Source organism: Pristiophorus japonicus, chromosome 11, assembly GCF_044704955.1.
Source record: "Pristiophorus japonicus isolate sPriJap1 chromosome 11, sPriJap1.hap1, whole genome shotgun sequence".
NCBI classification, from domain to species: Eukaryota; Metazoa; Chordata; class Chondrichthyes; family Pristiophoridae; genus Pristiophorus; species Pristiophorus japonicus.
The window spans coordinates 120,142,696-120,165,032 of NC_091987.1; the positions used below are offsets into that span (position 1 = coordinate 120,142,696).

A 22,337-nucleotide genomic window follows, 5' to 3' on the forward strand; every position below is an offset into this window, starting at 1 on the left:
GGATTCATTCCCGTTGGCGGATTTTGAGCAGTCACAGGTTTCACATACGCAGTCGAGTAGGCCCTGCCATATGCAGCTCTGCCAAACGACGATACTATCTTGTTTACAGTACTTGCCGAGTTCCAATTTTTCAATGATATCTGCTTTAAGCTTTTGACCGTCATGCATGATTGGGCAATCGTAATGGCCTTGCTCAACTCCAGCGTCTCCGCCACCAGTAGATTATGCAGGATCATCTTGCGGTTGATGCCGATTACAAAGAAGTCCCGCAGTATGTTTGCCAATGCAGTTTCGAACTTACATGGTCCAGTTAGAGATCTTAGGTCGGCAACGAATTCCGATACATCCTGGCCCTCAGGACGAACGTGCGTATAGAATCTATCTTGAGATGATGATGCCTTCATCTGGTTTGAGATGGTCATGTACCAGAGCACACAATGTTTCATAGTCCTTGTCCGTTGGACTTAAGAGCGAGAGGAGATTCTTTGAGTCCATAGGTTTTCGGACCACAAACCGTGAGGAGGACCGCCCAGCGCCGAACTGCATCTGTCTCTTTCTCCATTTTGTTGGCCACGAAGTACTGGTTCAAGTGGGCTACAAAGTTAGCCCAATCTTCTCCCTCCACGAATCACTCCAGAATTCCAGTTGTGCTCATTTTTGCATGCGAAGGTTCTCGTTACCTCGTCGCCAAATGTTGTGTAGCAATAATTCAATAGACTGAATACTGTAAACTCCGAACAGGTACAAACCTGTTTGGACCAAGATTGTAATGAGGTCTGAAGCCGAGTGGTCCTGGCGGAACCCAAACTAAGCATTGGTGAGTATGTGCCGCTTGATAGCACTGTAAACAATATCTTTCATCATTTGCTGATGATTGAGAGTAGACCGATGGGGTGGTAATTGGCCAGATTGGATTTGTCCTGCATTTTGTGGATAAGGACATACTTGGGCAGTTTTCCACATTGTCGGGTAGATACCAGTGTTGTAGCTTACTGGAATAGCTTGACTAGAGGCACAACTCGTTCTGGAGCGCAAGTCTTCAGCACGACAGCTGGGATATTGTCGGGCCCCATAGCCTTTGCTATATCCATTGCCCTCAGCTGCTGCTTGATATGTGGGGTGAATCGAATTGGCTGAAGACTGGCTTCTGTGATGGTAGGGACCTCAGGATGAGGCCGATATGGATCATCCACTCAACACTTCTGGCTGAAGATGGTTGCAAATGCTTCATCCTGGTATTTTGCACTTCGCTCAGCAATAATTGAGGATGGAGATGTTCATGGAGCCTACTCCTCCTGTCAGTTGTTTTTATGGTCCACCACCATTCATGACGGATGTGGTAGGACTGCAGAGCTTTGATCTGATTCGTTGGTTGTGGGATTGCTTAGTTCTGTCTATACCATGCTGCTTCTGATGTTTAATGTGAAAATGGGACTTTGTCTCCACAAGGACTGTACGGCAGTCACTCCTATCATGGATAGGTGCATCTGCAATACGTGAGGATGAGGTCAATAAGGTTTTTCTGTAGTGTTGGCGCTCTCACCACCACCTGCTGCAGGCCCAGTCTGGTAGCTGTGTCCTTCAGGACCAAGTCAGCTCAGTTAGTAGTAGTGCTACCGAGCCACGCTTGCCCCCCACCCAGAGTACATTCTGTGCCCTTCCTGCCATCAGTGCTTCTTCCAAGTGGTGTTCAAAATGGAGGAGTACTGAGAGAGTGCGGTAGGTGGTAAATCAGCAGGAGGTTTCCTTGCCCATGCTTGACCTGAAGATTTGAAACTTCATGGGGTCAGGAGTTAATGTTGAGGACTCCCAGGGCCACTCCCTCCCGACTGCATACCACTGTACCACCACCTCTGGTGGGTCTGTCCTGCCGGTGGGACAGGTCATACCCAGGGATGGTCATGGAGGAGTCTGGGACATTGGTTGAAAAGTATGATTCTGTGTGAATAACTATGTCGAGCTCTCCCAATTTTGGCACAAGTCCCCAGATGTTCGTGAGGAGGACTTTGCAGGGTTGACTGGTCTGGGTGTGCCTTTGTCATGTCCGAAGCTGGTGCCTGGATTGATGCCGGGCGGTCCGTCTGGTTTTATTCTTATTATGGTCTCTTGTTGCGGTTTGTTACAACTGAGTGTTATGCTAGACCATTTCAGAGGGCAGTTAAGAGTCAACCACGTTGCTGTGGGTCTAGAGTCATATATAGGCCAGACCCGATAAGGATGGCAGAATTCCTCCCCTAAAGGACCTTAGTGGGTTTTTACAACAATCCATTACTGATAATAGCTTTTTATTCCAGATTTATTTAACTAACTGAATTTAAATTCCACAGCTGTATGGTGGGATTTGTACTTGCGTCTCCATATGATTAGTCCAGGCCTCTGGATTACTAGTCCAGTAACATAACCACTATGCGACCATTCCCATGTGACTTAGTACCTGACTTGGGCCCACTTAGGCTCCACTCTTCAGTCAGATATAGTGCTCATTTGTAGTAATTACCAAATTGAATACAGTACATGGATTGTGCTGCACATCATATGCTGTAGGGGTGTTGAGGCAAAGCATCATTACCACACCAGTGTGCCCTCCACGTTCACCCTTTGAATTATATTCCTGAATATTGGATGTCATTCGGCTGAAATGTCAACTGATCTCAGAGTCTTAGCTCCAACCTTTGCCTGATCATTTTCTGAACAATTTCTCTGCTGACACAGTCAGACAGTAGTCTTTAAATGAAAAGTCTGACTGATTGAGAAGTGCACCCATGACAATTCGAGCCATGGGTTGGCCGATTCTTTCATGTTACTGCCTCTTCCATATCACCTCTCTGGCTGGACCCGCTGCAATCCCGGGCCGAATGGCCCTCCCACTCCCGAACTTCAACTCGCAGGGAGAACGGGGGGTGAGGAGCAGTCCTTTCGGCCTGGAAATCATCTTCCCTTACTCCAAAAATAGTTCCCTGTGGGGAAAAAAAAGCAATGAGCTCGTTGGTAAGGAGGGCAGTGCGGGCAGGTACAGCAGGAGCGGCGAGGTCAGGGCGAAGGAGCGGCAAGAGTTCGTAGAGGGATGTGATCGGGGCCCAGAAGAGACGAGGGCCCAGGGGCAGCATCACCAGCCCACACTGCGATATGTGTGCGCACTAGGTCCGTGCAGCAGTGCTGGTCTCCAGTCGTCTTGGTTAATCCTTACCACTGGACCAAGACCTAGCTCTGCCAAACCTGTGTGGTGCCTGGGGTGCAACGGTCACCACACGTTTAACAACAATCCATGCATAGGCATCTTCCACCCTTGAGGATGTAGTTCGGGACCTGGAATATCATTGAAACGCCTGTGAACTCATCCCTTTTTGGCGTGGATGCAAGTCATCCTCGTTTCGAGCGACTGCCTATGATAATGATCACCTCATTTGTTTTTATGATCCACTGTCGCACTGAAAAAGCTGCAAGTACATACAATTAGCTGAACCAATCCTGGCTTGCTTCTCTCTCGGTGGAGGACACTAAAAACATCCCAATAATTGATGATAATCAAGGTGCTTTTGGGGGGCGGGGGGGGGGGGGGGGGGGAAACTTAAAACAAAGTACTAGGCAAACTAATGGGACTAAAGGTGGACAATTCCCCTGGATCTGATGGCCTGCATCCTAGGGTCTTAAAAGAAGTGGCTGCAGAGATAGTGGATGCATTGGTTATAATCTACCAAAATTCCCCGAATTCTGGAGAAGTCCCAGCAGACTGGAAAACCGCAAATGTAATGCCTCTATTTAAGAAAGGAGGGAGACAGAAAGCAGGAAACTATCTGTCATTGGGAAAATGCTGGAGTCCATCATTAAGGAAGCAGTAGCAGGACATTTAGAAAATCATAATGCGGTGAAGCAGAATCAGCATGGTTTTATGAAAGGGAAATCGTGTTTGACAAATCTGCTGGCGTTCTTTGAGGATGTAATGAGCAGAGTGGATAAAGGAGAACCAGTTGATGTCATATATTTGGATTTCCAGAAAGCATTCGATAAGGTGCCACACAATAGGTTACTGCACAAGATAAAAGCTCATAGGGTTGGGGGTAATATATTGGCATGGATAGAGGGTTGGCTAACTAATAGAAAACAGAGTCGGGATAAAAGGGTCATTTTCAGGTTGGCAAACTAACTAGTGGGGTGCCGCAGAGATCAGTGCTGGGACCCCAACTATTTACAATCTATATAAACGACTTGGATGAAGGGACCAAGTGCAATGTAGCCAAGTTTGCTGATGATACAAAGATAGGTGGGAAAGCAAGTTGTGAGGAGGGCGCACATAATCTACAAAGGCTCAGTGAGTGGGCAAAAATTTGGCAGATGGACTATAATGTGGAAAAATTGTGAGGTTATCCACTTTGGTAGGAAAAATAAGAAAGCAAATTATTATTTAAATGGGGAGCGATTACAAAATGCTGTAGTACAGAGAGATCTGGGGGTTCTTGTACATGAAACGCAAAAGGTTAGCATGCAGGTACAGCAAGTAATCAGGAAGGCAAATGGAATGTTAGCCTTTATTGCAAGGTGGATGGAATATAAAAGTAGGGAAGTCCTGCTACAACTGCAGAGTATTGGTAAGACCACACCTGGAATACCGCGTACAGTTTTGGTCTCCTTATTTAAGGAAGGATATACTTGTATTGGAGGCAGTTCAGAGAAGGTTCATGAGGTTGATTCCTGAGATGAAGGGGTTGTCATATGAAGAAAGGTTGGGCCTATATTTCTTAGAGTTTAGAAGAATGAGAGTGATCTTATTGAAACATATAAGATTCTGAGGGGGCTTGACAAGGTGGATGCAGAGAGGATGTTTCCACAGATAGGGGAGACTAGAACTAGAGCGCATGATCTTAGAATAAGGGGCCATCCATTTAAAACTGAGATGAGAAATTTCTTTGAGGGTTGTGAATCTGTGGAATTCGCTGCCTCAGAGCTGTGGAAGCTGGGACATTGAATAAATTTAAGACAGAAATAAACAGTTTCTTAAACGATAAGGGAATAAGCAGTTATGGAGGGCGGGCAGGGAAGTGGAGCTGAGTCCATGATCAGATCAGCCATGATTGTATTAAATGGCGGAGCAGGCTCGAGGGGCCATATGGTCTACTCCTGCTCCTATTTCTTATGTTCTTATGCTGGAATCTGAAATAAAAACATTTAACGTTTCAGGTCGATGACCCTCCTTAGAATGATCAGACAGTGTTCTGACCAAGGGTCTTCGACCTGAAACGTTAATTCTGTTTTTCTCTCCACAGATGCTGCCTGACCCGCTAAGTATTTCCAGCATATTCTGTTTTTACTCCAAAAGTACTTCATTAGCTGTAAATTGCTTTGAGACATCGGGTAGTCATGGAAGACGTTATATAAATGCAAGTCTTTCTTTCCACCACCACTCAACTCTGCGCTTATATCAGACACAACAGAGAGGATGTGTAAAAGCCACAAGTCAGATTGTAATAAAGGGTGATTTATGAGGGCCTTGCACTCTCTGGGCGTTATTATCCGATGCAGAGAGGATGTTTCCACTCTAATCTAGAATTAGGGGGCATAGTTTCAGAATAAGGGGTCACCCATTTAAAACGGAGATGAGGAGGAATTTCTTCTCTGAGGATCGTGAATCTTTGGAATTCTCCAGCCCAGAGAGTTGTGGAGGCTGGGTCTTTGAATATATTTAAGGTGGAGATCGACAGATTTTTGAATGATAAGGGAGTCCAGGGTTATGGGGAGCAGGCGGGGAAGTGGTGTTGAGGCCAGGATTAGATCAGCCATGATTAGATCAGCCATGATCTTGTTGAATGGCGGAGCAGGCTCGAGGGGCCAAATGACCTACTATTTCTTATGTTCTTTTTGTTATATATGTAAACCTGTTTATATCTTGTATAGCCACCAGAGGGCTCATCCCCTGGAGTCCAAAGGGATTCCACAATCCCTTGGGAGCACAGGTATTTAAGGAGGACTCACAGTCTGGAGAGGCACTCTGGAGACCTGCAATAAAAGACACTTTACTTTGAGCTCACATTATCCAGTCAGACTCTTTATTCATACATGACACTTTTGTGGTTATTTTTCCTGGTTTCGTTCCTTTTTTTTCCTCCCCTCTTCTGAAGTTGCAGACTTATGATGAGATGGGGATCTGTGAACACCTGCAGCTTTCCAGTATCTTGACCAAGTAGCCATTATTCCTGCGTCTAGCTGGAATAAAATGTGCCGGCTGGCCAATCAATTATAAGAGCATCATAACTAACCTGGATTCTGTCCTCATGTTATTGCTCTGGATGTATTTTTTCCAAAAGGACTTACTGGGTAGCGGGATTTTTTTCCCCTTCTTTCTAGCAGCAGGGCACTGAGGATAATTGTAATAACTGACTACGACCCTTGGATCAGCTATCTCAAAACACCGAGGCTGGGATTTTCTGTTCTGTGCTCACCAGCCCATCATTTTCCATTTATTAGTTTTAAAGGGCAGAACTTGAGGATGGCTGACACAGAGCAGGAGATCCCAGCCTGCAAGTCACTTGTCCAGTTCAGTTTGGCTTAGATCAGGAATTGAAGCAGGGACTCTCTGATCCACATGGTTTAGTATTGTACTGGGCAGTATCCATTAGGCCATCGGTGAGTCTGTGACATGGCTTTAATTATATTTATACAAAGAAATGCCACCTCCGTGAAAAGCATTTGGCTAGCCTTTTTCTAATTCCATTTCTTTACAAGCACATGGCGCAGAATTTTAAATCACACTGAAGTGTTTCATTGCATAACATGGCAGTGACAAATGTGACACAGTACCTTTGGCCCTGCTCTCACCCTGATATGGATGAAAGGCCAGAACCTATGGTGTAAGACATCGCCAAGACTTTTAAATAAAATGAGGTAAATAGATGTGAAGTGAAAACTGAGGGGGTAAAGTTATGTCACTTACTGTGGAAGCCATGCTCCACTTATGGAGGACTGGGTTCTTTTTGGAAAGCCATAAGCCCAATATTTGTAGAGTGAGTGTACAGATGCTTTTACATTTGGCATTGGTTTAGTTTGGGTTGCAAGAGAGTGAGATTGGTGCATCACCTCCCTGCATTTACATTGTTCCTACATCCTGACGGCAGAATCATAAATCCACTAACATGTGGATCTATGATGCTGCCAAAGGGATGATAGATTTATAGTGATATAAACACGGGGAGCTGGAACATGGAGGTTGCTCTCCTGTTATCTAAACTAAAGTGGTGCCAACTGTGAAAGCTCTTTTACATGTTTAGTTTGCGTCACTGTGTTTTAGTGTCACCTAATTTTACATTTACTAAGTGGAGATTAATTTGAATATTGTCCAAAAACCAACTCTCATCCCAATTTCATTGATTTGGTCTGTCTGGGTTAAATATCTTTTAAGGTTGCGTCATGCCACCTGAAGTAACTCCATCTGGAAAAAGAATCACGGTCCAGGCTTCTAATTGTCCTGTTGTTTTAGTATACAAAATGCCCATTAGGGTAAAATTCACTGTTGTCAAGGGCAGGGTCAAGTAAGATAATCAGTGTTGTCCAAGCCTTATGCCATCAATCTCCAAAGTTTTGATTAGGAGACGGGAGCATCTGGAATAATCTGAACTGGAGCACTGACCCATGCTGCGTCCACTCATCAATCTGGGAGTCCAGAAGTTTGACCTGGAGCGTCTGTTCCACCAGTAGGGCGAGCCTCAGGATCAGTCGCTTTGGGGGGATGAAGGGGTGATTTGCTATTTCGATGCATTTCTGAGAAGAGTAAGTTTGGAATAGTGATTTGTAATCAATGGCTTTACCACCAGATGGTGCACTTAGCAAACATGGCACAATTTTCAAACAACTAAATTCATAGATAGTCAAGTAACACTACAAATAAAAAAACAGATTTAAATGGTTATTTAAAATGTTTTTTTAAACCCATTCTTTTTGCTATCTTTGAGTTAAATGCTGTTATTTTGTCATACTGATTTGTTATTTATTAAAGAAAGCATATTGGAATACTGTTGTGATAACTATAGATAGGGAGGAAATTTAAGAAATGGAGGGAAAAAGGAAAGATGTGACGCATTACTCAAAATCAACACGGGTATGAATTAGAAATGAATAAATCGCAAGGGAGAGCACTTTTATTTTCCAATGAAGTAAAGGTCCAGTACTAGCTGTCTGATTATAGGATTTGACTCGATGTTTGAAAGAAGTGCCTTTTAATGGTTATTTGCTGCAGAAATAACTATTATATGGCAGTGTTAGGACTCGGTTATTTTGTGCCATGAGAAAGTGGGATATGGGTTCATATTCTCTCAGCCCCGCTTATTCAGCTTTTAATCTCAACTATAGCCTCCGAGGGAAACATCAGGCAGATGCTATGCAGTTCCCCTGATCGGGGCATGGAAATCCTGAAACAATATTGCATTGCTTAGTTATAGAATAACAGCACAGACCGGTCGGTCATCTGCAGCATCAGCAGCAGGTCATCTGCCCAACCTCTCAGTCAAAAAGTGCACGGTGTGGGGGGCTTGTGAAAATAGAAAAGTACAAAATAGCTCATCAAGAACACGGATTCAAATAGAGGAACCCTCTCCTATGAGGTTACAAACCACAGTACATGGATTGCAGCATTCAGAAACTGCAGGGCTGATATCCCAGTATGGCTCAGTTGTTATCACTCTCGTCTCCTACTCAGAAGATCTTCAGTTAAATTTCAGACTGATAACTTTATTTTGATGCTGAGGGAGTGCAGTGTTGTCAAAGGTCTTGTCATTCAGGCGCGATGTTAAACCTACTTGTTCGAGTGAAAATAAGAGATCCCATGACACCATTCAAAGAAAAGCAGGGAGTTCTCCTGGTGTCCTGGCCAACATTCATCCCTCAACCAACACCACCAAATCAGATAAACTGTTCTTTTCAATTTTCTTGCACTTTTCTTTGGCAGCTTTATTTGCTTTTGCCGAGATAGATTTTTGATTTCCTTTGTACCTGGCTAAACGTCTAGCGAGTATATCTCATGGGCCATGTGCCTGGTTCACCATTTGTTTTGAGGCCATCGTAAAAGAAGCAGGAGGTTCTTTCATCTCATTGCTCTTTGTGGGACCTTACTGTGCGCAAACTGGCTGCATGTTTGCCTAATAACGGTGACTAAGCTTAGTCATTTGTTGGTTGTGAAATTCTATGGAACATCTGCGGATGTGAAGGGTACTATATAAATGCAATTTATTTCCTTCCTCCTTTTCCTGGGGCCTCGAAATGAAGATGTCCCTTTCGGACAAGTAATCACAGAAATGATTTGCTCATCTGATTTTTTTTTTTTTTCCCTGCTCTATTTGGCACGTGCACATCCTGAATGGGATAGCTCATTTTGGAAATGTTCAACTTCTTCCGTATGTGTAATGGTGAAGAATTTTTCCGTCTATTTGTTAAACTAGACAACATGTGGTACTAATTCAGAGCCTGTTGCTGTGTGGATTATTTAATCAGTAAGCGGTTGATTTTGCAGGCCAACAAAGGATCATTAACGGAACTATACTCTCAGGTGAATAGACAGAGCAGTCTTGGTGAAGAAAGCAGCTCTCCTGTTAAGGTTAGTTTGGAATATCTCCAGTTTTCTTGTACTTTTTGTTTGGCAGCTTTATTTGCTTTTAGTGGGATAGATTCTTTATTTCTTTTGTTCCTGGTTAAACTTCAAAGGAATACATTTCATGGTTCATGTGCCTGGTTCACCATTTGTTTTCAGACCATTAAAAAAAGAGGTAGGAGGTTATTTTGAATATGAGGGAATGTTCCCATATAAAGTTATTATCTAGGGACCCTATCTTGGGTCCAGGTATGCCAAACATATTAGGGCAGGATTGTGTCTGTTTGCTGTATTGTCTTTGTCGCTGCTTATCTATTATTACTAAATATGTTTTGTAGTTTATAGCCTAAGCCACAATGTGTTTGTTCTACCATTTTCCAAAGTTTATGGCTCAAGACATATTGAGTAAAAATTTATGTTCAATCTCTTTGATCACTACATTACTTTGTTATTGGAATATAAAAAGGCACAATCTGGTTCATGAGGAGTGAGGGTACGGCTATGGGAGAAATCTTTGGTGCCAAGCATGAGGAAAATATCTGAATATAAACCCAAAAACATAGGGTATAAATTGGGCTTTGGTAGCTCCAAATAGGCAATAGCTAAATTGCAGCCCATTTTACACCTCCCAATTTTTTTTTTAAATCAGTGAGGTGGGAAAAAGTGAGCGGGGCGTAAAGTGATGGGGTGTAAAGTGGGCGGGGCATAAAGTGGGCGGGGTGTAATGTGAGCTGCACGTTTTGTACTACTGCCCAAGATGAACTTATACTCCATAATGGGGCTTTAAAGCCTAGCTCACAGTTGAACTGGACACCGAGGTTGTGAACAGTTTGATTAAATATGAGGCTGAGTCGACACTCAAAGAGTTAATCACTTAGTCGCATTCCTCTGCCATCTCCCTATATCAAGTTTGGTTTTTTCTTCTTTAGTATTCTCTTCTATTGTAGAAGCTGTTGCAGATTCTTCTTCCACCACTGTTTTTTGATGGGTCATTCCATATCCTAACAACCCTCCATGGGGAGTCGGGGGGAAGTTTTCCTTACCCTTCCCTTTGTTCTTTTTATGAGGATCTCAAATGAATCATAGAATGAAGCAGCACAGAAGGAGGCCATTCAGCCCATTGTGCTTATGTCAGTTTTTTGGTAAGAGCTATCCAATTAATCACACTCCCCTGTTCTTTCCTCAAAACTCTAAATATTTTCCCTTCAAGTATTTATCAAATTCTCTTTTGAATGTTACTATTGAATCTGCTTCCATCATCCTTTCAGGAAGTGCATTCCAGATTGCAACAACTCATTATGTAAAAAAAAAAATGTTTCCTCATGTCGCCTCTGGTTCTTTTGTCAATCACCTTACATTTGTGTCCTCTGGTTTTGATAGAGTAAGCAAGAACTGTTTCCAGTGGCAGAAGGTTCGGTAACCATTCAGGATATTGAACACCTTTATTATATCTCCTCTTGTCCTTCTCTAAGGAGAACAACACCAGCTTTTCCAATCTCTCCACATAACTGAAGTCCCTCATCCCTGGTACCATTCTTTTCTGTACCCTCTCTTAGGCCTTGACATCCTTCCTAAAGTGTGGTGCCCAGATTTGAACACAATACTCGAACTGAGACCTAACCAGTGCTTTATAAAGGTTTAGCATAACTTCCTTGTTTTTGTATTCTATGCCTCTATTAATAAAACCAAGGATCCCATAGGTTTGTTTTAACAGCCTGCTCAACCTGTCATGCCACTTTCAAAGATTTGTGTGCATATACCATCAGGTCCCTCTGCTCCTACACCCTCTTTAAAATGGTACCATTCAGTTCATATTGCCTCTCCTCATTCTTACTATCAAAATGTATCACTTCACACCTTTGCATTAAATTTCATCTGTCATGTGTCTACCAGTTTTACTGGTCTATTTATGTCCTCCTCAACTCTGTTGCAATCCTTCTCATTGTTTACTACATTTCCGAGTTTTATATCATCTGAAAACTTTGAAGTTATGCCTGGTATACCCAGGTTCTATTACCAACCCCGGGGGAACACCACTGATCCCTCCTCCTCGTCTGAAAAAAGGTTGTTACTCTCTGCTTTCTGTCTCTTAGCCAATTTTGTATCCCTGCTGCCGTTTAATCCCTTGCGCTTAAATTTTACTAACCAGTCAATTATGTGATACTTTGTCAAATGCCTTCTGAAAGTTCATATACATAACATCAACTGCACTACCCTCATCAATCCTCTCCGTTGCTTCATCAAGTTAGTCAAACATGATTTGCCTTTAACAAATTCATGCTGACTTTCATTTATTAATCCATTCTTTTTCAGATGCCAATTAATTTTGTCCTGTATTATTGTTTCCAAGAAGTTTCCCCCCACTACCGATATTAATCTGACTATCCTGTAGTTGCTGGGTTTATGTCCTCTAGTTAATGACTCATCAAACACTGGAATTTTCCGTATCTAAACCCATTATAATTTCAAACGCCTGTCTGATCTCCTCTTCATCTTTGTTCAAATGAAACGGTAATGGTAGTTTTGAAAGGGGGAAGGCACCGGAGGAAAAGAAGAGTTTTCCTGAGTGTACAAGCACTGGTACTGAGGAAAGGTCACTGAGTTACCAATAGCTGAATTAGGAGACGGAGTTACAAGAGCAACTGGTGAATCTGGAAGTGAATCTGATCTGTGCATAGAAACATAGAAAATAGGTGCCGGAGTAGGCCATTCGGAACTTCGAGTCTGCACCACCATTCAATATGATCATGGCTGATCGTTCACCTCAGTACCCCTTTCCTGCTTTCTCTCCAAACCCCTTGATCCCTTTAGCCGTAAGGGCCATATCTAATTCCCTCTTGAATATAACCAATGAACTGGCATCAACAACACTCTGCGGTAGAGAACTACACAGGTTAACCACTCTGAGTGAAGAAGTTTCTCCTCATCTCGGTCCTAAATGGCTTACCCCTTATCATTAGACTGTGTCCCCTGCTTCTGGACTTCCCCAACATCGGGAACATTCTTCCTGCATCTAACCTGTCCAGTCCCGTCAGAATTGTATATGTTTCTATGAGATCCCCTCTCATCCTTCTAAACTCCAGTGAATAAAGGACCAGTCGATCCAGTCTCTCATATGTCAGTCCATCCATCCCGGGAATCAGTCTGGTGAACCTTCGCTGCACTCCCTCAATAGCAAGAACGTCCTTCCTCAGATTAGGAGACAAAACTGAACACAATATTCCAGGTGAGGCCTCACCAAGGCCTGCACAACTGCAGTAAGACCTCCCTGCTCCTATACTCAAATTACCTAGCTATGAAGGCCAACATACCATTTCTCCTCTTCACCGCCTGCTGTACCTGCATGCCAACTTTCAATGACACCCAGGTCTCGTTGCAACTTCCCTTTTCCTAATCTGCCGCCATTCAGATAATATTCTGCCTTAGTGTTTTTGCCCCCAAAGTGGATAACCTCACATTTATCCACATTATACTGCATCTGCCATGCATTTGCCCACTCACCTAACCTGTCCAAGTCACTCTGCAGCCTCTTAGCGTCCTCCTCACAGCTCATACCGCCACCCAGTTTAGTGTCATCTGCAAACTTGGAGATATTACAATCAATTCCTTCATCTAAATCATTAATGTATATTGTAAATAGCTCGGGTCCCAGCACTGAGCCCTGCGGCACCCCACTAGTCACTGCCTGCCATTCTGAAAAGGACCCGTTTATCCCGACTCTCTGTTTCCTGTCTACCAACCAGTTCTCTATCCAAGTCAGTACATTACCCCCAATACCATGTGCTTTAATTTTGCACACCAATCTCTTGTGTGGAACCTTGACAAAAGCCTTTTGAAAGTCCAAATACACCACATTTACTGGTTCTCCCTTGTCCACTCTACTAGTTACAGCCTCAAAAAAATTCCAGAAGATTTGTCAAGCATGATTTTCCTTTCATAAATCCATGGACTTGGACCGATCCTGCTTTCCAAATGCGCTCTTATTTCATCTTTAATAATTGACTCCAACATTTTCCCCACTACTGATGTCAGGCTATAATTACCCGTTTTCTCTCTCCCTCCTTCTTTAAAAAGTGGTGTTACATTAGCTACTCTCCAGTCCATAGGAACTGATCCAGAGTCGATAGACTGTTGGAAAATAATCACCAATGCATCCACTATTTCTAGGGCCACTTGCTTAAGTACTCTGGGATGTAGACTATCATGCCCCGGGGATTTATCGGCCTTCAATCCCATCAATATCCCTAACACAATTTCCCGCCTAATAAAGATATCCTTCAGTTCCTCCTTCTCACTAGGCCGTCAGTCTCCTAGTACTTCCGGAAGGTTATTTGTGTCTTCCTTAGTGAAGACAGAACCAAAGTATTTGTTCAACTGGTCTGCCATTTTTTTGTTCCCCATTCTAAATTCACCTGAATCTGACTGCAAGGGACCTACGTTTGTCTTCACTAATCTTTTTCTCTTCACATATCTATAGAAGCTTTTGTGGTCAGTTTTTATGTTCCTGGCAAGCTTTAATCTCACACTCTATTTTCCCCCTCCTAATTAAACCCTTTGTCCTCCTCTGCTGAATTCTAAATTTCTCCCAGTCCTTAGGTTTGCTGCTTTTTCTGGCCAATTTATATGTCTCTTCCTTGGATTTAACACTATCCTTAATTTCCCTTGTTAGCCAAGTTTGAGCCATCTTCCCCGTTTTATTTTTACTCCAGACAGGGATGTACAATTGTTGAAGTTCATCCATGTGATCTTTAAATGTTTGCCATTGTCTATCCACCATCAACCCTTTAAGTATCAGTCGCCAGTCTATTCTAGCCAATTCATGTCTCATACCATCAAAGTTACCTTTCCTTAAGTTCAGGACCTAGTCTTGAATTAGCTGTGTCACTCTCCATCTTAATAAAGAATTCCACCATATTATGGTCACTCTTCCCCAAGGGGCCTCGCACAACAAGATTGTTAATTAGTCCTTTCTCATTACACATCACCCAGTCTAGGATGGCCAGCCCTCTAGTTGGTTCCTCGGCATATTGGTCCAGAAAACCATCCCTAATACACTCCAGGAAATCCTCCTCCACCGTATTGCTACCAGTTTGGTTAGCCCAATTTATATGTAGATTAAAGTCACCCATGATAACTGCTGTACCTTTATTGCACGTATCCCTAATTTCTTGTTTGATGCTGTCCCCAACCTCACTACTACTGTTTGGTGGTCTGTACACAACTCCCACTAGCGTTTTCTGCCTTTTTGGAATTCCGCAGCTCCACCCATACAGATTCCACATCATCCAAGCTAATGTCCTTCCTTACTATTGCGTTAATTTCCTCTTTAACCAGCAACGCTACCCCGCCTCCTTTTCCTTTCTGTCTATCCTTCCTGAATATTGAATACCCCTGGATGTTGAGTTCCCAGCCTTGGTTACCCTGGAGCCATGTCTCTGTGATGCCAATTATCTCATATTCATTCATTGCTGCCTGTGCTGTTAATTCGTCCACCTTATTACGAATACTCCTTGCATTGAAGCACAGAGCCTTCAGGCTTGTCTTTTTAACATACTTTGCCCTTTTAGAATTTTGCTGCAATGTGGCCCTTTTTTGATTTTTGCCTTGGGTTTCTCTGCCCTCCACTTATACTTTTCTTCTATCTTTTGCTTCTGCCCCCATTCTACTTCTCTCTGTCTCCCTGCATAAGTTCCCATCCCCTGCCATATTAGTTTAACCCTTCTCCAACAGCACTAGCAAACACTCCCCCTAGGACATTGGTTCCGGTTCAGCCCAGGTGCAGACCGTCCATTTTGTATTGGTCCCACCTCTCCCAGAACTGGTTCCAATGTCCCAGGAATTTGAAACCCTCCCTTCTGCACCACTCCTCAAGCCACGTATTCATTTGAGCTATCCTGCAATTCCTACTCTGACTAGCACGAGGCACTGGTAGCAATCCTGAGATTACTACCTTTTGAGGTCCTACTTTTTAATTTAACTCCTAGCTCCCTAGCAATAGCCTCCAAATTAAACAACTCACTTAGGTAAAGATTCTGTTTCTGGTATAGAGTGTACATTTTCTTCCTGTCAATACCTATGGCTGGGGAACTTAGACTTAAATTGGAAAGAGACAATACCATCAAGTTTGTTGTATTGTTCGAGATCCACCAGCTAAAGCGATACAGCTTGCCAACACAGGCTAATGGCAAGCTTTCTGCTGCTGGTCTCGCACAGGTCACCTTGCTAATCGGGGTTTTGACTTGAAGGATAATCTGGAGTCAAGTGGAAGGAATCTCAGACCTCAGCGATTGATTTGCTCCTTCAGCTCCCACCAGTCAGCCAGGCTTGCAGGTCAATTATTAACTGCACGCTGGAGTACTGTCATTGTCATCTTGGAACTAACAACCCAAAGAAACCGCTTCACTCACACCACCCTCCCCTCAGGTTAGTTCTGTTGTTAGATTATTGAAGACCACAAGTTTAAACCTTTGTTCGGAAAAGAGAAGGAACCAAGAACTCCACCCCAAATAGCTTAATTTAAGGCACAATTCACCATAAAATCTTTTGAGTGCATTGCCATCATCCTCCTGACCACAGTATGGACACAGCCCTTGCCCATCTAATAATGATTCCAGCGGCTGTTTGCCTCTCTGAAACTCAGCCAAAGAGCCCAACAAACTCTGAATCCCTGGCCTCCAGGTTACACCGTCCAAGAGATGTTGTCTCAGGATTGAGAATTTCCATGTCAGCTATATGATGGGCTTCTGTTTCAGAGGTAGCGAGTTGATTCCCTCTGGAGATTAAATGAGTGGGTTTGGGGACAGGCTGTGATGGTGCCGCAAGATCCTGCAAATCTACTGGGAGGATAGACACACCAATGTCAGTTTTCTTGCTCAGGCCAACATCCCCAGCATTGAAGCAGCACTGACCTCGCTCGACCAGCTCCGTTGAGTGGGCCACATCGTCCGCATGCCCGACACGAGACTCCCAAAGCAAGTGCTCTACTCGGAACTCCTACACGGCAAACGAGCACCAGGTGGGCAGAGCAAACGTTTCAAGGGCACCCTCAAAGCCTCCTTGATAAAGAGCAACATCCCCACCAATACCTGGGAATCCCTGGCCAAAGATTGTGGAGGAAGAGCATCCGGGAGGATGTTGAGCACCTCGAGTCTCGTCGCCAAGAGTATGTTGAAATCAAGCGCAGAGAGCAGAAGGGGCATGCGTCAAACCAGACTTCCCACCCGTCCTTTCCTTCTACCACTGTCTGTCACACCTGTTACAGAGACTGTAATTCCCACATTGGACTGTACAGTTACTTGAGAACTCACTTTGAGTGGAAGCAAGTCTTCCTCGATTCTGAAGGACTGCCTATGATGATGATGATGATGATGATGATGATGATGATGATGATGTGATGGTGTAAGTTGTATATGGAGGACAGAGACCTAAGAAGCAACTTTCATTTATATAGTGTATTTCACAATCTCAGGACATCCCAAAGCACTTTACAGCTAATTAAATACTTTTTAACTGTAGTCACTGTTGTAATGTAAGAAACGCAGCAGCCAATTTGCGCGCAGCAAGCTCTCACAAGCAGCAATGTAATAATGACCAGATAATCTGTTTTAGTGATCTTGGTTGAGGGCTAAATATTGACCCAGGACACTGGGAAGAACTCCCTTGCTCTTTGAAATAATGCCATGGGATATTTTATATCCACCTGAGAAGGCAGATGAGGGCCTCCGTTTAACGTCTCAGCTGAAAGACGACACGTCCGACTGTGCAGCACTCCCTCAGTACTGCACTGAAGTGTCAGCCTAGATTATGTGCTTGTGTCCCTGGAGTAAGAACCCACAACCTTCTGACAGTGGTCGCAAGAGTGCTGCCACAGAGCCACAGCTGACCCCTGACAGGCCAAATGAGCTTTTCTCATTCCATGCTTTCTTCTGTTCTTCCTTGTGCTGTTTTTAGGCGAGGCAGGAAGGATTTTAAGGGGGATAAAATAGCTTGCAAAATCGCGAGGGGAAAATAAACAACAAAGTAGCCATGTTTTTTTTTCACCAAAGGACATGTCACCGCGCCAGCCTCCATTAAAACCTCTTCGTAGAAAACTTCGACCAGAATGCCAGGTGGAAAGCCAGGAGCAGTTACCTCGACAGAACACAGCTTCTGCACCTGATGCTAAACCACAGCAGCAACTACAAAAGTAATGACTGTGCTTCCTTTAATCTGCAATAATTCAGAACTTTTATGTAATGTTAGTGCATGACTCTTTATATAATTTTTAGCTACAGCCTCAATGCTACTCTTTCAGTGTAGTAGTACTCCGGTTAAACATAAAACAATTACATTCCTACATACAATGTGTATCCCAAAGAAATGGACAGTGTGTTGCACAGGGTCCCGCATCCTACAGGGGTCAAAGGTCAGTGGCGAGAGCGGAGTTATTTGGCCTCAGACCAGCTGTGTCTGCATTCTGTGCATTGATAAGAAATCTCTTTTCAAGCCCTGTTTTATTAGTAGTGAAAGTACACAAAAAAATGGATTCATTCTTGACCAAAAACGGTACAGGATAAATCCACCATTCAGAGGCTAGTGCTGGTTCTCACCTCTGCTTGACCTCAGATTAATATCAGTAGAGTCCGCCAGTCGCATTGTGTGTTGGATATTAATCCTTAGCCACACAGTGTCACCGGAAAAACATAACCCTGGATCAGCAAGAAAATATCTCTTGCGACCTAATCATGGATGAGTGGGTGGAGAGGGTGGAGGTGACGGAATGGGAGTAAAAATCCCATCCATCCTCCTATCAGCCTGGATTTCAACACACTTTAAAATTGCAAACTAAACCGCATCTGGCAGAGCTCACCTTTGAAAAGTCAGTGATTGCGGGTTCTCGTAACTGACTTTCTTTGTCAGTCACTGAAATGTTAACCAGAAGATTATTTCTTGCTATATTTTAAAAGATCACCTTTATTTTTCTTGTTATAGAATGTCATCCAAGCAGAAAAGAGCCATTCAGACAGCGGTCCGCAAAAACAAGGAAACCAATATGATTCTGGTCAGGTTGAATGGCGAGCTGCAGCAACAGTTCAAGGTAAGACACCCACAGTCAGCCCGAAAGGCAACATCACCAGAATTCAATTTTCATAGTTGCTGTGGAACTAGATTTCCCTCTTTCACAACACCTCCAGTCCCATCTGTTTTATCTTTTATCTTGTAGTGTTGATTCCCCTGGGTTTATATTGCCACGCTCAAAGTGCCAGGGGACATGTCAGCATTTGCAGATAAAGGTAGTTGTGCTGCCACTCTTGATCTGGGTTACGCACTGAGTGTGAGCACCACTCCCCACTTCCAAGCAGTGCCAGTTTGATGCCGCCATCAGTTGTTTTAATATGGAATCTGGCATCTTGCCATTTTCTTTACTGTTCAGATATTATTGTTGGAGTGTAGGCTGCTCTCTTCACCCCTATGGAAAAATTAAGAATTATCATGAGTTTTAATGTTTATTTTTTAGCTCTTGAATTTTCAATTATTTTTGTTCAAGCAGTGAGTGCTGATGATGCCCTTTGGAGAACTAACAACTATCTCATTCCAGAAGATTGCAGGCTGCACTCTTTTTGTCTGTACTGAATTAGCTGATTTCAAGCAGAGCAGTTGCTGATGCGATGTATCAGCTCCAGGTTAGGAAATAGAAAATAAATCAGAGTTGTAACACTTAAACAGATCATTGGCCCAGCCTATCCACTTCGCGCCAATCAATCTGAGTTTCCACTCTTGATCACTGCAAATCAAATGCACATGGATTTCAGGCGTGGGCACAAATGGCCTCACCTGCGATGCCCTCTACAATCAAATAACTTATTGGCATTCACTGTCTCGGTTAAAATATGAAGGATAGCCACTTGGGTGAGGTAATATAGGGGGCTGGCTCCTGTGGGCCTAGCCAGCAAAAAGTAAACCTTCAAGAAAGGAAGGAAGAAAAATAATTTTAAAAACACCAAAATTCACTTTAATCGTGTTGGACTGCCCATATAAAAAATGTGTGTTAGTTTTTCCCATAAACTAACTGAGAAAAGTTACGTTACAGTAAATTGAATTAACTTTGAGAGATTAAGTTATGAACGCTGTTTGCACCAGTGATCATGTGATTTTTGTGTCCATATTCAATTTCAGCTCCCTCACTTTGTCAATACGGTAACTCCTCCCAGCCAGTTTCAGAGGTCTCATGATTGGTCAGCTAGATAGAAGAGCAAAGCCATACAGAAAAGGGTAGGCTCCAAGTTCACTCCGTGGTCTCTGATGAGTTCGTTGATCTCATCTGGGCTGCAGCAGAGGAGCTACTGCTGTTGCATCCTTGGGTTAGGGTGGGGAAAGGTGGCTCGGGTTTCAGCGCCTGATCTCTGCTCAACAACATTTGGTGGGAGCCCAAATGCCTGGACTTTGGGTGAAACATAGAAATCTACAGCGCAGAAGGCGGCCAGTTCGGCCCATCATGTCCGTGCCGGCCGACAAAGCGCCGCATGGCTCTTGGTCAGCAGCCCCTAAAGGTTACATATAAACCTATGAACAATGACGGAAAGGCAAAGAGCACCCAGCCCAACCAGTCCGCCTCACACAACTGCGACACCCCTTATACTGAAACATTCTACACTCCACCCCAACCGGAGCCATGTGATGATCTGGGAGAGGCAAAAACCAGATAAAAGCTCAGGCCAATTTAGGGAGAAAAAATCTTTGAAAATTCCTCTCCAACCCATCCAGGCGATCGAAACTAGTACAGGAGATCACGCTGGCCGTATTCTATTCCCTGCAGTACTTACCATTATATCTGCGCCATCCAACAAAAGGCCATCCAGTCTAATCCCAATTAGCAGCTCTAGGTCCGTAACCCTGCAGGTTACTGCACTTGTGCCCATCCAACCATCTCTTAAAAGTGGTGAGGGTTTCTGCATCCACCACTCTTCCAGGCAACTAGTTCCAGATCCTCACAACCCTCTGCGTAAAGAAGCCCCCCCCCTCAATACCCTCTAAACCTTCCACCAACCACCTTAAACCTATGCCCCCTCGTAATAGACTCTGCCACCAATGGAAAAAGGCCCTTACTATCCACTATGTTCAGGCCCCTCAATATTTTGTACATCTCAATGAGGTCCCCTCTCAACCTCCTCTGTTCCAATGAGAACAAACCCAGCCTATCCAATCTGTCCTCACAACTAACATTCTCCATTCCAGGCAGCATCCTAGTAAATCTCCTCTCCACCCTCTCTAGTGCAATTACGTCCTCCCACTTTGGTGGCAAAAACAGGAAGGCAGAATATTATCTGAATGGTGACAGATTAGGAAAAGGGGAGGTGCAACGAGACCAGGATGTCATGGTATATCAGTCATTGAAAGTTGGCATGCAGGGACAGCAGGCAGTGAAGAAGGGAAATGGCATGTTGGCCTTCATAGCGAGAGGATTTGAGTATAGGAGTAGGGAGGTCTTACTGCAGTTGTACAGGGCCTTGGTGAGGCCACACCTTGAATATTGTGTAGTTTTTGTTGTGTATGTATAATGTATGTACTGTAACATTAGACCACTGAATGTATCTTCACACTGTATGCACTATACCTGTACCACCAGAGGGTGCTACTGGTGGAAACCTAAAGGTCACCTGCACACTGCAGGTAACCAAGTACAAAAGGGAGCTCACCTCACTGTATCCTCACTCAGGAGCTACAATAAATGGACTAAGGTCACAACAGTTCAAGTACAATACCTTACCTCGTGGAGTCATTAACACATAACAACTGGCGATGAGATTACGAATTTCCACGTGAAAAATAGCTAATCTCAGCAACTTTCAACAATTCGCTGATGGGGAAGATTGGGATGCCTTTGTGGAAAGGCTCGAACACTTTTTCATTGCAAACGACCTGGCAGGAGATGACCCGACCTCGCTGGCTGATAAGCGCAGAGCTATCCTGCTCAGCTGTTGTGGGCCCACTGTCTATGGCCTTGTCAGGGACGTGCTAGCCCCAGGGAAGACGACAACGAAAACGTACGCGGAGCTCGTAACAATAATACAGGAACAGCTCAAACCTAAAGAGAGCATCCTCACAGCCAGATACCGGTTCTACACCCACCGGCGGCCCGAAGGCCAAGAAATCGAAAAATATGTTGCAGACCTGAGAAGATTGGCTGCACCATGTGATTTTGGTGACCACCTCACCGAAGCACTGAGGGACATCTTTGTTATTAGAATCAGCCACGAAGGCCTCCTCCACAAGCTGCTCTCTGCGGACACTACGCTCACCCTGCAGAAGGCAATTAAAGTGAGCCAGGCGTTCGTGATCTCAGCCTATAATTCCAAGAGGATGTTGACTCACCCCCAGGACTCTAACCCGGCAAGTACCGTGAACCGAATGGCGCCTTTCAGAGACAAGGCTGCTACCCCGAGTCCCGCAACCCTGAGTCCACCACATGGGGCCAAACGGCCAGCCCCAGGTTGGCGCTGTGGAAGAAACCACAGGGCCCACCAGTGCCAATACAGAGACTATACTTGCAAAGGCTGTAACACTAAAGGTCATCTCCAGCGAATGTGTAGAAGAAGTTTTACTCACCGAGTCTCTGAAGAGTTGGCCGATCACCCGGGCTCCAGCGCTGATGAAGACGAAGAGAGAGTCCAGGAGGCAGCTCAGCCCCAGGAAGAGGTGTACGGTGTATTTACCTGCTCCACTGAGAGTTCTCCGTTGAAAATGGAAGTCGAAATCAACGGTGTTCCAGTCACGATGGAGGTCGACA

At 44.1% G+C, this 22,337-nt stretch overlaps 1 protein-coding gene across 2 annotated transcripts in view; it reads left to right on the top strand.

Annotated features, from left to right (window-relative positions):
• Positions 1–22,337, top strand: part of reps2 (RALBP1 associated Eps domain containing 2) — a 282,650-nt gene that overhangs the window by 249,093 nt on the left and 11,220 nt on the right. For both annotated transcript variants that reach the window (XM_070893049.1, XM_070893050.1), the window contains exons 16-18: positions 9,494–9,577; positions 17,617–17,756; positions 18,542–18,647. In XM_070893049.1, the coding sequence (XP_070749150.1) occupies positions 9,494–9,577; positions 17,617–17,756; positions 18,542–18,647 (330 nt within the window). The remainder of the gene's footprint in view (positions 1–9,493; positions 9,578–17,616; positions 17,757–18,541; positions 18,648–22,337) is intronic.